This window comes from Sphaerodactylus townsendi, linkage group LG11 (genome assembly GCF_021028975.2).
Source record: "Sphaerodactylus townsendi isolate TG3544 linkage group LG11, MPM_Stown_v2.3, whole genome shotgun sequence".
Classification (NCBI taxonomy): Eukaryota; Metazoa; Chordata; class Lepidosauria; order Squamata; family Sphaerodactylidae; genus Sphaerodactylus; species Sphaerodactylus townsendi.
The window spans coordinates 29,002,449-29,019,821 of record NC_059435.1 but is presented as its reverse complement, the minus strand read 5'-3'; the positions used below and the strand labels follow the sequence as shown (position 1 = coordinate 29,019,821).

Here is a 17,373-nt window from a genome sequence, read left to right as displayed (position 1 = left end):
GCACAGTAGGTAACCCTATACAGAAGTATACATTTGGAGCCAGATAGTTCAAGCAAAAATTACCAGTGATCATGTTTCTCTTATTTTTAGGTCCCAGTACTACAAGAGCTCTGTACATCCCATAAACATGATTAAGAAATAGATGTGTAGTTGCCTAATTACCATTTCCTGTTGAAATTCCCACCAAGTGTCCTCCCTTTAAAAAGCACTTCTACTGTAATCACAAACACTTTTGCATAGCTGTGGCCAAGATGAGAGAAACATGTCGAACAAGCAGCTCCAGAAGTTTGCACTTCTGCCTACTCATCCTCTTCGTTCTCTTTTTCAAATCTGCATCTGGACGGAAACTGACATTTGCGGTTGTAGTAAGTACATGGAAGTGAATGGTTTTATTGCTGCTAAAATCTTTTTGGATAGTAGGTTCTTCAGAATAGAATTTTGTTTGCTCTGCCACACAAGTGGAGTATGATTTAGCCATACAGGCTAGAGTTTTGTCATTGAGTTCTTCTACCTATAAAAATAGTAAGTTTGTTGAATCTCAGATATTTTAAGTTGGGCTATGCATTATATAATACTCAAGTTCCTATGTTCTCTTTCAAAGTTCCTTGGAGTTACAATGGTGCTTGAATAGGTAGTCTCTTTGCCTTAAAAAAGAACATGTAGTTTGCTTACAACCTTTACAGAGATATAGCATCCTGAGGCCAAAACAAAGATTACTAGAGATTATAAAATGAAATTTTATATGAAATTTGCCATATGTGCCATATGTGACAATGCCTCTCAATGAGGCTTAAGCAAAGTCTCTGGAGAGTAGCCATGGTAATGTGGCACAGCTACAAAGGCAACAGTTTCATCAAATGCATGAGAGGGAGACTGTCTGCGTGAGCATGTGTACAGTGGAGGAAAGACTAGTTTTTCCAGTAGAGGTGAATATGGCATCATGATAGCAGCAGAGAAATAATACATGCACCAGTTGACGGAACTCAAGAGCACTGTTCTCTGATCGCAATCAATTGGTTTCAGTACTGTCGTCATCTTCATTATAGATTATCTGTACTCTAACTCTTCTTCAAATGTTCTGCTCTTGAGCCCATGTAAGACTAGTATTGCACACATTGTACATCCATTCATACCTACCTATGGCCAGGGCCAAGGGAAAGGCAGGATTTAATGTTTTATTAAATATAAACACATAAAAAGTTTACTTTAGTAACACCTAGAAGTTCTCAGTGGGATATCTGGGGGGTTTTTTAAACAGATCCCATGCCATACCACTAGCTACATTTGGAAATTGGTTTCGTTTCAGATGAGGTTTATTAGGTATTGTGAGAAATATAAACTCCCCACCCTCTCAAATGTGGATATTCAATGGGTCTAGGCCAGTGGTGGCGAACCTATGGCACGGGTGCCAGAGGTGGCACTCAGAGCCCTCTCTACTGACAAGCGCAAACAGAGTTGCCCCCCCACGCACACACATGCATGTAAGCTGGCCTGGGCCGCTGGGCTCGATTATTAGCATTAAACTTAAGACCTAGTTTTGGGGAAGCAGTGTAGATAACCCTGTTAAGCACTGTTAAATCCCACTGATTTTCATGTGAAGAACTAAAGCGTGATCCTTTACCTGGGAGTAAGCTCGGCTGCTGGCAATGGGACTTGTTTCTGAGCAAACCCTCCTAGGGTCGTGATTCACCCATTGGAAGAGTTGCATGGTTGCTTCAAAGCAAATCCATTGACTATCACCAAGCTTACTCCTGAGTAACGCACGCCTTGGAGCCAACCGTTTTTTTCTGAACTAAAACCTCAGTATTCAGGTTAAATTGCCGTGTTGGCACTTTGCGATAAATAATTGGGTTTTGGGTTGCAATTTGGGTACTTGGTCTCAAAAAGGTTTGCCACCACTGGTCTAGGCAAATGGGAGGGTACTCACAGCTATGGTACAGGATTCTTCAAACATGGGAAAACCCAGGTTTTCAGAAAATTGCTATTTTAAAAAAATAAGGGGAACAACCCCTTCCCCCCAAGTACTTTTGGGTCCACAGACTGCCAGATTAGAAAATGGCTTAAAAGAACTTTAATTTGAAGAGCAACTAATTTTCAGCAGTCCCTAGCAGTGTCATCCTAAACAGTTACACTTTTCTAAGGCCACTGAAGTCAAAGGTGTAACTCTGCTTAGGATGGGACTGTAAGCCTTCTCCTGAACTTGTTACGGATGTGTGATATTAGACTAAGTCCACAAACTACCAGTTCTATAACACTATAATTATGAACTCGATCACTTTCCCCCAGCCCAAAAGTTATTAGTGATATTGGTGCATGTCTACATATCATTTTTTTAAAAAAAATCTGGTAATTCAGGAGGCATTTTTAGTTTCTATAACTCAAACAGGCATGTAAATATGCAGCAGCTGCTGCTAGCAACAGGAGGTAAGGAAAGAAGGTTGGAATTAGCACCAGGTTGCCTCCCTGACCTGACATGACATGACCTGCCCTGCCCTGCTGTTCTTCTTCAATCCATCCTGTGCTGAGGTGGAAGAGAGGTGAATAAGCAGGTGTGAGACAAACCTAGAGAAGTAGGAGGGAGGACTAGACTTGGAGATTGAAGAACCCAAAGATAGTAGCAAATGGAGGGGGGGGGAGGTCAGATTTCTCCTCTCTCACAAGACTTCAACAATTACCCCATTTTTCCACATCTATCGACTAGCTGCTTTATCTAATTCCTACTTAACCCCTGACTGGTATACCAGCCTTTAGCAATAGCGGGAGAGAGATTTCAGCACAAGCAGATGACAGAATCATAACAAAGCTTGAAGACAACAAAGCTCTTGCATATATACAAGAAGAAAGCATGCCAAATGTGTAACTTAAGTGTACTGGCTGCAGTAATTTTTTTAACCTCCTAGTAACTGTAGGAGCAAGTTTTAGAAGAACAGGAGGAGCCTGTCCAACTGCCTCCCACACAAAGAGACAAATGTCAGTTCTGTCTATGAGCATTTGCATTTAGTTATTACAAGTCTTCAGAAGTTATTTTGGCTGCAATCCTAAAGTTTTTCCTTGGAGTAAGTCCAACTGAGTAACATGGGACTTAGAAAAAGAGAAGAGTTTAGATTTACACCCTGCTTTTCTCAGTCATAAGGAGTCTCAAAGCAGCTTACAAACTCCTTCCCTTCCTCTCCCCAAAACAGCCACCTTGCCAGGTAGGTGGGGCTAACAGAGTTCTGAGGCCAAGGTCACCCAGCAGGCTTCACGTGTAAGGACAGGGAAACAAATCCAGTTCACCAGATTACAGTTCACTGCTCATGTAAAAGAGTTGGGAATCAAACCCCGTTCTCCAGATTAGACTCCACTTTGCTTAACCACTCAGATCTGCTTAGGACTATTCTCTCTTGGTCTCCTATCCTTGGTTGATGCTGAGCTGAAAACAAATCCTCATGGGTACTGCCCCTTCTTTTGTGTTGGTAATAATATGGAGTGTTAGCATGTCAATGTTATGCATTTTTTGTAGTTCTTGGACTTCTGGAGACCTTGCAAAGATCAATATGGCAATCACTCTGTTTACAAGAAACAAATGAAAAGGGCAATTAAATTGAAGTTTCCTAGATTTACAAACACATGACATGCTGTGATCATTCCAACCAGTTTCCCAACAACCGTGGGAGTCATTTCTGTGGGATTTAAAGAGCCCACACAGAGATCTGTTCTGACAGCCAACCCAGCTGGATTTGGAACCAAGCATTTTCATCAGCATCCTTTGTGAAAATTTCCTACTAAAGATGAAATACTTGGGAGGACATATTCAGCTTTCTCATGCCTATTCACTTGATGAATGTTTTGATGTAATTCATAAAGTTCAAGGGTCAACATTATTCAGAGCAGTGATGCATTTGAATTTCTCATCCACACAGATTCGAACCTGAAATATCCATTTGAATATTGCTTCTCTGTTATGGCACTTCATCGTACCAAATGTTTCCCATCAAATCTACTCATTTTTCAACAATATTTTTGCTTCATTAAATCAGCATCATGCCATTATTAAATATTCTATGTATAAATGACATACAGCGAGGGAAAGACAATCAAAGTGTGTTTTAATCTAATTTTAATGGGGTATTTATATGGGTTATTTTGCACTGTGTAGAGGAAACTGTGTTGTACACCGCTCAGAGCCCTTCGGGGGTAGAGCGGTATAAAAAACCCATAAAAATAAATAAATAAAATAAACGTATATATAATGACATACAACGTATATATAAATGACATACAACATATATATAAACACCAAGAAAAACTAGATATATGTATGCAGTGCAAATGAATATAACACAGTTCACCCCTTATCTTAAAGCAATATTCAAGACAAATAATATATGCAGGAGATGTTTCTCATTCTTTTAGTTGCTTTTGTGCCCCAAATAGTTGTATAAATGGATACCTAACACTGCAAAAAGTGAGTAACTGTACCATTCTGGTTATTCTTTCTAACAAATTCATAGCTTATTCTCTGGCTTTGGTTTACTTTCCCCACACATTTAATCTTTGTACATCCAAAAGAGAAATATGTATGTCACAAGTAAGGTTTCCACTTTCTAACAGGTGAATTCCTTTCTCCATACTGGGGCAAACTATATCAAAATGCTTGAAAAGGCATAGAAAACAGCAGCCAACATTTTTGATCATTTGACAGGAATATTTCCTTTAAAACGAGAGGCTCTCTACAAGGAAAGAGCATTAAAAGCTTTAAATATGCTTTTAAAAAAGATTTTTATTTTTAAAAATTGTGAAGTGGGGAGAAAGTGAAATAGACACAATTATGTAGGGTACTTCTGTTTACAGCTATCAGCCATTACAGTGAAGTGGAACCGCTATGTTTGCTTATTTACTTGCTCACTTATTTCATTTATACCCTGGATTTTTATCCAGTGGGGACCCCAAGCAGCTTACATTGCTTTCCTCTCCTCCACCTTCAAATGGTATTTCTATATTGACAGTTTGTTCACACTTCTGCAAAAATAAAACACTTTATCAAAGGGTGCTGTTTTGAATGGAATAAGCAGAAAATAAGTGGATTAAAATGATACAATTTTTACACAATCTTTTTAGATTTATCGACATGGTGACAGAAGCCCCATTGAAACTTATCCCAATGCGCTACACAAAGAAAGTGAATGGCCACAAGGTTTTGGGCAACTGACAACGGTTTGTTATTTATTCAAATACTTATTTGAGAATGCATGTCCCACTTTTGGCTTTGTTCAAAGTAGTTTACAGTACAAAAGTTTAGACACTATATGAAATAAGTGGCTTACGGTATGAAAGTTACCTGAATCAAGAACAGTTACTGCAACCAAAAATCAAAGTTCAACTTTTCCTGATAACAGAATCAAATTCAGCATTCCGGGCTGAGAACATGGAGAAGACAATCAAAGGGAATCTAGTTTTCAAAAATACAGGAGGGAAGGTTCCAACAGAGAAACTTAATTTTCTGGGTTCACCCAAAGGGTCTAAATGACCAACAAACTATTCAATGGAAGCAAATTTTATATTATCTACCCTGTTTCCCCGAAAATAAGACCTACCCTGAAAATGAGTCCTAGCATGATTTTTCAGGATTTTTGGAGGATGCTTGAAATATAAGCCCTACTCCAAAAATAAGCTCTAGTTACAGATTCCCATGCAGCTGATCTGGTGATGGCTGGGGCACAAAATCATTGGGGGGGGGGGAATAAGATATCCCCTGAAAGTAAGCCCTAAAGCATTTTTTTGAACTACCTGCTCTTATAAAAAGAATCCAAAATATGTTGTTTGAACAAAACCTATATAGATCTTGTGACATCAGCAGTGCATTTAAATTGGACCAATAAAATATTAAATGGAAAATAGCACCAGTGTTTGACAACAAATTAGAGGCAATTATCTTCCCACCATTATTTCTGCCTGACCAGTGGCATCCAGAGTCTTGCATACATATATACATTATTCTCCTAACCACCAACCAAGTATCTTACTATGCTTAACCTAGAGAAACATTCTAAGTGATGTCACATTTGGCATGTAGAAGATAAGGCAACAGAAGAAACAGGATATGGGGGAAGGATATGCATGTCATAACGGTCAAAATGCAGATAAGCAGTTCCTGAGAGAGATAAGGAGTGATAAAGTGATAAGAAAGATAAAATGTCATAAATCAGGGCAGCTTATTTTCTTACTAAAGTGGACAACACTGAACTAAAGCTAAAGGAATTTAAAACAGAGTAAAGGAATAAATAAGTATGAAGAGAACTTCTGATTACCCCCCCCCCTTTTTTTTTTTTTTAAATTTCCCTTATTTAGTAGTTTAGTAGCTGTTTGGTGTCAGTCAGATCCTTTTTGTGAACCCAGCAAATTGAGTTTCTCTGTTCCCTATGATATTCCTTCAGAAGGCTGATCCACAATATAGGGTCCACCACTGTAAACAGGTAAGTTCTACTTGGAGAATCATCCCAGATGGAATGGGGGCACCCCCCACAGCAACTGATGGGAAGATCTAAGTTGGTGTATGGAGTTGTTGTTGTTGTTGTTGTTGTTTATGTATGTATGTATGTATGTATGTATGTATGTATGTATGTATGTATGTATGTATGTATGTATGTATTTATTTATTTATTTATTTATTTATTTAATAGGCTACCTCTGCCCTTTTAGGCTTGGAGCAGCTCACAACACAATTCAAGTACAATAAATATGTATACACATTAAAATCAACATTAAAACCTCATCATCATACTTTCCCTACTTTGAGAAATTTCAACAGACTCAAGCGGCAATGTTTACATCTTTGGGTGTCACACATCAGCACCTCAGCTAATGGGGGCAGGATGACCAAAAAGGGCAAGAAGGAACAAGAGAGCAGAAAAAAGAAAAGGGAAGAGAAAGAAGGGGAAAGGGGAAAAGGGGATAGGGAAGAGTGGTACAATGCTGGTCTCAACCATAAGCCTGGTGGAACAGCTCCATAGGCCCTGCGGAACTGTATGAGATCTCATAGGGCTCTGGTCTCACTAGAAAGAGCTTTCTACCAGGCTGGGGCCAAAGCTGAAAAAGCCCTAGCCCTGGTCGAGGCCAATCACACTTCTCTGGGACCAGGGACCATCAGTAAGTGGTTAATTCCTGATCTTAACGGTCTCTAAGGAACATGCTCAGTTCCCCAGTTAGGGAGAGATGGTCCCTAAAGTATGTGGGCCCCAGGCTGTACGCACAAGAAGACATGAAGACTTTATGAGCTTTTGTGCACTTACTGCTTCCTGTGTGGCTTTTTGTTTCACAGTTGGGTTTTCCCACAGTTTTTTCTTTAAAAAGCCACACTTCCTGCTGTGCAGTGTCCCCAGCCAAGCTGCTATTTTGCCCACCCACCACATCCTTGTCTCTCCCTACAACTTCCCTCTTGGGAGGCTGCCTGCTGCCTTTTGGATGGGGAGGGTGTGTGTCTGTCTGTGATGTAGCATTATTTTGCTAAACTATAAATCTCATGTCAGTTTCAAGGATCTATTATTCAACAGGTAGACCCGAAGTATTTCAATTTTAAGTCTTCCATGACCAGAAATCTCATACTGAAGGATGTAATGGGTGGATGGATAGGTGGGTGGGTGAAGGAAGGATGAGTGGATGGGTGGAGGAAGGGGAAGAGGAGAAAGAAAACCCAAAGACAGTAAAACTCATGCTGATTCTCTTTGCTTTCCCTGCAAAAGGCGGGAGAGGTGTACGTTACCAGAATTCAAAAACCATGGAGATTCTCTAGTCTGAGAGCACAGTAAGTTTTGGCAAGGGGGAAAGTGCCTAACAGAGAATCCAAACTGAACGGAATGTATGCTCACTGCGAAGAAGCCCATAAGCGCACAATGGTCTATCAGTGTGAACCAGAATCAGAACCTTGAATTGAGCATGGAGCCCAATCAATATGCAATGTATTCATTTCAAAATTGATGCTGTCTTTTATAAATAAAGGTAGACAGTTATACTCTGCACTCACTGAAGTTTCCAGGATATCTTCAAGAGCTGTCCCATATACAGAAAATTAATATAACCCCATCTAGTGGAGATCACTGTGGTTAAGTAAGCAAAGTATGGGATGATTTACGGGTGAGGTTTAAGACAGGCAGTCAGTTCACATGATCTGTCAGTGGAAGGCACTGGCGGTTACGGATCTTCCCCATGTTGACCTCTCCCCAGCAGTCTTTTCCAGACCCAGAGAAGCTTATTCCTAGGGTTGCAAGAACCATTTGAATAAACAGTTATATGAGACAGGAGACTGCAAGGGGGAAAGGAATAAAAATTTCCTTTCTGCCTATTCCATCAGCTCTCCACTAATAGAAAAGAGAGGACATGGAGATTTCACCGGTTCCTCTCCACCACAGTCTGTGTGGCTGCCATTGTAGACCCTGCAACCCTGGGAATAAACTTTCTCCAGAAAGGACTGATGTGGGTGGAGGGAATGTATCTGCATCTGCAACCTAATGTATCTGCATTGGTACATCACGCCAAACCATATTTAAGACTAACTGTACTTAGGAAACCAACTTCAAGTCATGGTTTCAGATCCTGGTTTGATTTACTCTGACTTAATCATAATTAGTGGATGTTTACTAGTCAGCTGGTATTAAAAACAATATTATTGCCTTTCTCAATCAATCATCACATTTATTAGGCATTTATCACATCACGGCTATAAAAACATTTTTAAGAAGAAAGAAAAAGAACAAATAGATGGGAATCCTCTAAAAATTACACAGAAAGCCAAGTAATATGTAAAAACATTTTAAAAATATCAGTAACATTATCAAAAGCACACACAAGCTGTTCACAGATCTTTACTGTGGCTAACAGATATCTAGGTGGGTAATAAAAGAAGTTCTATCGGACAGAAGATATACCACCAGCTGCTGATCTAAAAAACTCACCCTTACATAATAAAGGTCTGATAAATACATCCCTTGGCTTTAGGTAAAACTTACAATACAAAACTATAATACACATAGGTTAAATGTTCCTGCACCCAGCCTTACATGGGCAGCTGGTATTACAGAGAGAGTTTCACTTGTATCTGCCTTGTGAAATGGGTTGAGGGAAAAATATTGAAGTGAGCAAGCGTAAATGCTCTACAAATATGAGGTAATTGTAGGTGAGATAGGTAAGCAGCTACAATCCCTGAAATTCAGTATGAACATCTGCCTTTCTCTTTCCAGCCAGAATCATGCCTATATTGTTTTCCCACAGCTTGGAATGCGGCAACAGTACGAGCTTGGACAGTACATAAAGAAGAGATACTCAGACTTTCTTAGTCCCACTTATAAGCGAGAGGAGGTGAGTATTAAAATTAACAGGAGAGATTCTCTTCATTCTGTTCTAAATTTTTTGGTGAACAGAAATGGTTTATAACATCAAGTCACTATTTTAAGAAAAAATAAGACTTTTGAAAAATACATGAGTCCTATATTTATCATTTCTAATTACTTCAATATTGTGTTCTCTTGACTGGCAATGGGCGTCCAGGATTTCCGGCAGGGGTCTTTCCCGGCACCACTGTCATTAACTGTAGATCCAAGAGATTCCATCTTAGACTCTCTGCACGCAAGCTGTGTAATCTACCACTGACAAATTTCCCTTCTGTCACATCTGCGGATGCTTGAACTTCACAAAAGCTCAACAAAACATGAGGAAACCAGACAAATGTATAAACAGCAGCTGCCTTCTTGATGAAACAAGAAAAGGACTCACTGACAGCTCCAATTCAATATAGACCAGGGAAAGAGTTTCTACAACCTCAGGGTCTTCAGTGTACTAATTCTCTGTTCTTGACGTTATTTCCCCCCCTCTCTTTTAGATTTATATCCAGAGTACAGATGTCGATCGAACCATTATGAGTGCCCAAGCTAACCTTGCTGGTTTATTCCCCCCCACTACTGAGGAGATCTGGAATCCACAAATTCCTTGGCAACCTATCCCAGTCCATGTTGTGCCGAAGTCATTCAATCCAGTGAGTATTACATGTATAAATCAGCCTATCTGCCCTTTGGCTTCTCTTTAGAAACCTAACTTTTAGCTATGAAAGGCTGATTCCGCATGGGCCAAAAACAGCAGTGTGAAAACGGTGTGAAAACAGTATAAACCCCTTTACACCATTTTAAACCCTTTTACATCATTTTCACACCGTTTTCACACTGCTGTTTTTGGCCCATGCGGAATCACCCAAAGTGTTTGCACATTTTCAAGTAACAATAAAACCCCAACATTTCCGTAGCATGAGGTTAAAAAGAAAAACTCTACCAATTGTTTGCGTAGGCCGGAACAGAGGAAATTACTTGATAGCTGACTTAACCACGAATGTAGAACAAGCAAAATCTTCTCAAAAGAGAAGTACTGAAGGAATGTCTCTTAGGCAACACAAAGACATGTTTCTTCATTGCCTGCTTCCAGTTACTTACTCTCAAAACATTTCTCTGGGGCCGTTTCCGCACGGCGGCGGAAACGGCGAGGTCGGCGCATTGCGCGCCGACCTGAAGACGCTGGGACCGTCTGCATGGACGGTCCTTGAAGCAGCTGGGCAGCCGGCGCCGCGGAGCGCCGGCACCCAGCCGACCCGGCCTGTCCCCGGGCCTCCGGCGCGTCGCCAAGGCCTGGGGACACACCCCCCCCCCCCCGCCCCGGCCCCCCCCCCCCCCCCGCCCCCCCCCCCCCCCCCCCCCCCCCCCCCCCCCCCCCCCCCCCCCCCCCCCCCCCCCCCACCCCCCCCCCCCCCCCCCCCCCCCCGCCCCCACCCCCCCCCCCCCCCCCCCCCCCCCCCCCCCCCCCCCCCCCCCCCCCACCCCCGCCCCCTCACACCGCCGCCCCCCCCCCACCCCCCCCCCCCCGCGCCCCCCCCCCCCCCCACCCCCCCCCCCCCCCCCCCCCCCCCCCCCCCACCCCCCCCCCCCCCCACCCCCCCCCCCCCCCACCCCCCCCCCCCCCCACCCCCCCCCCCCCCCACCCCCCCCCCCCCCCACCCCCCCCCCCCCCCACCCCCCCCCCCCCCCACCCCCCCCCCCCCCCACCCCCCCCCCCCCCCACCCCCCCCCCCCCCCACCCCCCCCCCCCCCCACCCCCCCCCCCCCCCACCCCCCCCCCCCCCCACCCCCCCCCCCCCCCACCCCCCCCCCCCCCCACCCCCCCCCCCCCCCACCCCCCCCCCCCCCCACCCCCCCCCCCCCCCACCCCCCCCCCCCCCCACCCCCCCCCCCCCCCACCCCCCCCCCCCCCCACCCCCCCCCCCCCCCACCCCCCCCCCCCCCCACCCCCCCCCCCCCCCACCCCCCCCCCCCCCCACCCCCCCCCCCCCCCACCCCCCCCCCCCCCCACCCCCCCCCCCCCCCACCCCCCCCCCCCCCCACCCCCCCCCCCCCCCACCCCCCCCCCCCCCCACCCCCCCCCCCCCCCACCCCCCCCCCCCCCCACCCCCCCCCCCCCCCACCCCCCCCCCCCCCCACCCCCCCCCCCCCCCACCCCCCCCCCCCCCCACCCCCCCCCCCCCCCACCCCCCCCCCCCCCCACCCCCCCCCCCCCCCACCCCCCCCCCCCCCCACCCCCCCCCCCCCCCACCCCCCCCCCCCCCCACCCCCCCCCCCCCCCACCCCCCCCCCCCCCCACCCCCCCCCCCCCCCACCCCCCCCCCCCCCCACCCCCCCCCCCCCCCACCCCCCCCCCCCCCCACCCCCCCCCCCCCCCACCCCCCCCCCCCCCCACCCCCCCCCCCCCCCACCCCCCCCCCCCCCCACCCCCCCCCCCCCCCACCCCCCCCCCCCCCCACCCCCCCCCCCCCCCACCCCCCCCCCCCCCCACCCCCCCCCCCCCCCACCCCCCCCCCCCCCCACCCCCCCCCCCCCCCACCCCCCCCCCCCCCCACCCCCCCCCCCCCCCACCCCCCCCCCCCCCCACCCCCCCCCCCCCCCACCCCCCCCCCCCCCCACCCCCCCCCCCCCCCACCCCCCCCCCCCCCCACCCCCCCCCCCCCCCACCCCCCCCCCCCCCCACCCCCCCCCCCCCCCACCCCCCCCCCCCCCCACCCCCCCCCCCCCCCACCCCCCCCCCCCCCCACCCCCCCCCCCCCCCACCCCCCCCCCCCCCCACCCCCCCCCCCCCCCACCCCCCCCCCCCCCCACCCCCCCCCCCCCCCACCCCCCCCCCCCCCCACCCCCCCCCCCCCCCACCCCCCCCCCCCCCCACCCCCCCCCCCCCCCACCCCCCCCCCCCCCCACCCCCCCCCCCCCCCACCCCCCCCCCCCCCCACCCCCCCCCCCCCCCACCCCCCCCCCCCCCCACCCCCCCCCCCCCCCACCCCCCCCCCCCCCCACCCCCCCCCCCCCCCACCCCCCCCCCCCCCCACCCCCCCCCCCCCCCACCCCCCCCCCCCCCCACCCCCCCCCCCCCCCACCCCCCCCCCCCCCCACCCCCCCCCCCCCCCACCCCCCCCCCCCCCCACCCCCCCCCCCCCCCACCCCCCCCCCCCCCCACCCCCCCCCCCCCCCACCCCCCCCCCCCCCCACCCCCCCCCCCCCCCACCCCCCCCCCCCCCCACCCCCCCCCCCCCCCACCCCCCCCCCCCCCCACCCCCCCCCCCCCCCACCCCCCCCCCCCCCCACCCCCCCCCCCCCCCACCCCCCCCCCCCCCCACCCCCCCCCCCCCCCACCCCCCCCCCCCCCCACCCCCCCCCCCCCCCACCCCCCCCCCCCCCCACCCCCCCCCCCCCCCACCCCCCCCCCCCCCCACCCCCCCCCCCCCCCACCCCCCCCCCCCCCCACCCCCCCCCCCCCCCACCCCCCCCCCCCCCCACCCCCCCCCCCCCCCACCCCCCCCCCCCCCCACCCCCCCCCCCCCCCACCCCCCCCCCCCCCCACCCCCCCCCCCCCCCACCCCCCCCCCCCCCCACCCCCCCCCCCCCCCACCCCCCCCCCCCCCCACCCCCCCCCCCCCCCACCCCCCCCCCCCCCCACCCCCCCCCCCCCCCACCCCCCCCCCCCCCCACCCCCCCCCCCCCCCACCCCCCCCCCCCCCCACCCCCCCCCCCCCCCACCCCCCCCCCCCCCCACCCCCCCCCCCCCCCACCCCCCCCCCCCCCCACCCCCCCCCCCCCCCACCCCCCCCCCCCCCCACCCCCCCCCCCCCCCACCCCCCCCCCCCCCCACCCCCCCCCCCCCCCACCCCCCCCCCCCCCCACCCCCCCCCCCCCCCACCCCCCCCCCCCCCCACCCCCCCCCCCCCCCACCCCCCCCCCCCCCCACCCCCCCCCCCCCCCACCCCCCCCCCCCCCCACCCCCCCCCCCCCCCACCCCCCCCCCCCCCCACCCCCCCCCCCCCCCACCCCCCCCCCCCCCCACCCCCCCCCCCCCCCACCCCCCCCCCCCCCCACCCCCCCCCCCCCCCACCCCCCCCCCCCCCCACCCCCCCCCCCCCCCACCCCCCCCCCCCCCCACCCCCCCCCCCCCCCACCCCCCCCCCCCCCCACCCCCCCCCCCCCCCACCCCCCCCCCCCCCCACCCCCCCCCCCCCCCACCCCCCCCCCCCCCCACCCCCCCCCCCCCCCACCCCCCCCCCCCCCCACCCCCCCCCCCCCCCACCCCCCCCCCCCCCCACCCCCCCCCCCCCCCACCCCCCCCCCCCCCCACCCCCCCCCCCCCCCACCCCCCCCCCCCCCCACCCCCCCCCCCCCCCACCCCCCCCCCCCCCCACCCCCCCCCCCCCCCACCCCCCCCCCCCCCCACCCCCCCCCCCCCCCACCCCCCCCCCCCCCCACCCCCCCCCCCCCCCACCCCCCCCCCCCCCCACCCCCCCCCCCCCCCACCCCCCCCCCCCCCCACCCCCCCCCCCCCCCACCCCCCCCCCCCCCCACCCCCCCCCCCCCCCACCCCCCCCCCCCCCCACCCCCCCCCCCCCCCACCCCCCCCCCCCCCCACCCCCCCCCCCCCCCACCCCCCCCCCCCCCCACCCCCCCCCCCCCCCACCCCCCCCCCCCCCCACCCCCCCCCCCCCCCACCCCCCCCCCCCCCCACCCCCCCCCCCCCCCACCCCCCCCCCCCCCCACCCCCCCCCCCCCCCACCCCCCCCCCCCCCCACCCCCCCCCCCCCCCACCCCCCCCCCCCCCCACCCCCCCCCCCCCCCACCCCCCCCCCCCCCCACCCCCCCCCCCCCCCACCCCCCCCCCCCCCCACCCCCCCCCCCCCCCACCCCCCCCCCCCCCCACCCCCCCCCCCCCCCACCCCCCCCCCCCCCCACCCCCCCCCCCCCCCACCCCCCCCCCCCCCCACCCCCCCCCCCCCCCACCCCCCCCCCCCCCCACCCCCCCCCCCCCCCACCCCCCCCCCCCCCCACCCCCCCCCCCCCCCACCCCCCCCCCCCCCCACCCCCCCCCCCCCCCACCCCCCCCCCCCCCCACCCCCCCCCCCCCCCACCCCCCCCCCCCCCCACCCCCCCCCCCCCCCACCCCCCCCCCCCCCCACCCCCCCCCCCCCCCACCCCCCCCCCCCCCCACCCCCCCCCCCCCCCACCCCCCCCCCCCCCCACCCCCCCCCCCCCCCACCCCCCCCCCCCCCCACCCCCCCCCCCCCCCACCCCCCCCCCCCCCCACCCCCCCCCCCCCCCACCCCCCCCCCCCCCCACCCCCCCCCCCCCCCACCCCCCCCCCCCCCCACCCCCCCCCCCCCCCACCCCCCCCCCCCCCCACCCCCCCCCCCCCCCACCCCCCCCCCCCCCCACCCCCCCCCCCCCCCACCCCCCCCCCCCCCCACCCCCCCCCCCCCCCACCCCCCCCCCCCCCCACCCCCCCCCCCCCCCACCCCCCCCCCCCCCCACCCCCCCCCCCCCCCACCCCCCCCCCCCCCCACCCCCCCCCCCCCCCACCCCCCCCCCCCCCCACCCCCCCCCCCCCCCACCCCCCCCCCCCCCCACCCCCCCCCCCCCCCACCCCCCCCCCCCCCCACCCCCCCCCCCCCCCACCCCCCCCCCCCCCCACCCCCCCCCCCCCCCACCCCCCCCCCCCCCCACCCCCCCCCCCCCCCACCCCCCCCCCCCCCCACCCCCCCCCCCCCCCACCCCCCCCCCCCCCCACCCCCCCCCCCCCCCACCCCCCCCCCCCCCCACCCCCCCCCCCCCCCACCCCCCCCCCCCCCCACCCCCCCCCCCCCCCACCCCCCCCCCCCCCCACCCCCCCCCCCCCCCACCCCCCCCCCCCCCCACCCCCCCCCCCCCCCACCCCCCCCCCCCCCCACCCCCCCCCCCCCCCACCCCCCCCCCCCCCCACCCCCCCCCCCCCCCACCCCCCCCCCCCCCCACCCCCCCCCCCCCCCACCCCCCCCCCCCCCCACCCCCCCCCCCCCCCACCCCCCCCCCCCCCCACCCCCCCCCCCCCCCACCCCCCCCCCCCCCCACCCCCCCCCCCCCCCACCCCCCCCCCCCCCCACCCCCCCCCCCCCCCACCCCCCCCCCCCCCCACCCCCCCCCCCCCCCACCCCCCCCCCCCCCCACCCCCCCCCCCCCCCACCCCCCCCCCCCCCCACCCCCCCCCCCCCCCACCCCCCCCCCCCCCCACCCCCCCCCCCCCCCACCCCCCCCCCCCCCCACCCCCCCCCCCCCCCACCCCCCCCCCCCCCCACCCCCCCCCCCCCCCACCCCCCCCCCCCCCCACCCCCCCCCCCCCCCACCCCCCCCCCCCCCCACCCCCCCCCCCCCCCACCCCCCCCCCCCCCCACCCCCCCCCCCCCCCACCCCCCCCCCCCCCCACCCCCCCCCCCCCCCACCCCCCCCCCCCCCCACCCCCCCCCCCCCCCACCCCCCCCCCCCCCCACCCCCCCCCCCCCCCACCCCCCCCCCCCCCCACCCCCCCCCCCCCCCACCCCCCCCCCCCCCCACCCCCCCCCCCCCCCACCCCCCCCCCCCCCCACCCCCCCCCCCCCCCACCCCCCCCCCCCCCCACCCCCCCCCCCCCCCACCCCCCCCCCCCCCCACCCCCCCCCCCCCCCACCCCCCCCCCCCCCCACCCCCCCCCCCCCCCACCCCCCCCCCCCCCCACCCCCCCCCCCCCCCACCCCCCCCCCCCCCCACCCCCCCCCCCCCCCACCCCCCCCCCCCCCCACCCCCCCCCCCCCCCACCCCCCCCCCCCCCCACCCCCCCCCCCCCCCACCCCCCCCCCCCCCCACCCCCCCCCCCCCCCACCCCCCCCCCCCCCCACCCCCCCCCCCCCCCACCCCCCCCCCCCCCCACCCCCCCCCCCCCCCACCCCCCCCCCCCCCCACCCCCCCCCCCCCCCACCCCCCCCCCCCCCCACCCCCCCCCCCCCCCACCCCCCCCCCCCCCCACCCCCCCCCCCCCCCACCCCCCCCCCCCCCCACCCCCCCCCCCCCCCACCCCCCCCCCCCCCCACCCCCCCCCCCCCCCACCCCCCCCCCCCCCCACCCCCCCCCCCCCCCACCCCCCCCCCCCCCCACCCCCCCCCCCCCCCACCCCCCCCCCCCCCCACCCCCCCCCCCCCCCACCCCCCCCCCCCCCCACCCCCCCCCCCCCCCACCCCCCCCCCCCCCCACCCCCCCCCCCCCCCACCCCCCCCCCCCCCCACCCCCCCCCCCCCCCACCCCCCCCCCCCCCCACCCCCCCCCCCCCCCACCCCCCCCCCCCCCCACCCCCCCCCCCCCCCACCCCCCCCCCCCCCCACCCCCCCCCCCCCCCACCCCCCCCCCCCCCCACCCCCCCCCCCCCCCACCCCCCCCCCCCCCCACCCCCCCCCCCCCCCACCCCCCCCCCCCCCCACCCCCCCCCCCCCCCACCCCCCCCCCCCCCCACCCCCCCCCCCCCCCACCCCCCCCCCCCCCCACCCCCCCCCCCCCCCACCCCCCCCCCCCCCCACCCCCCCCCCCCCCCACCCCCCCCCCCCCCCACCCCCCCCCCCCCCCACCCCCCCCCCCCCCCACCCCCCCCCCCCCCCACCCCCCCCCCCCCCCACCCCCCCCCCCCCCCACCCCCCCCCCCCCCCACCCCCCCCCCCCCCCACCCCCCCCCCCCCCCACCCCCCCCCCCCCCCACCCCCCCCCCCCCCCACCCCCCCCCCCCCCCACCCCCCCCCCCCCCCACCCCCCCCCCCCCCCACCCCCCCCCCCCCCCACCCCCCCCCCCCCCCACCCCCCCCCCCCCCCACCCCCCCCCCCCCCCACCCCCCCCCCCCCCCACCCCCCCCCCCCCCCACCCCCCCCCCCCCCCACCCCCCCCCCCCCCCACCCCCCCCCCCCCCCACCCCCCCCCCCCCCCACCCCCCCCCCCCCCCACCCCCCCCCCCCCCCACCCCCCCCCCCCCCCACCCCCCCCCCCCCCCACCCCCCCCCC

The 17,373-nt window shown here is 61.0% G+C and overlaps 1 protein-coding gene across 1 annotated transcript in view; it reads left to right on the top strand.

Annotated features, from left to right (window-relative positions):
* The first annotated feature begins 241 nt into the window (after window positions 1-241).
* The window catches only part of ACP3 (acid phosphatase 3), a 48,112-nt gene continuing 30,980 nt past the window's right edge, over window positions 242-17,373 (top strand). Inside the window, exons 1-4 of the mRNA XM_048511378.1 lie at window positions 242-365; window positions 5,101-5,196; window positions 9,247-9,333; window positions 9,854-10,006. Of these exons, the coding sequence (XP_048367335.1) occupies window positions 252-365; window positions 5,101-5,196; window positions 9,247-9,333; window positions 9,854-10,006 (450 nt within the window). The 5' untranslated portion in view covers window positions 242-251. The remainder of the gene's footprint in view (window positions 366-5,100; window positions 5,197-9,246; window positions 9,334-9,853; window positions 10,007-17,373) is intronic.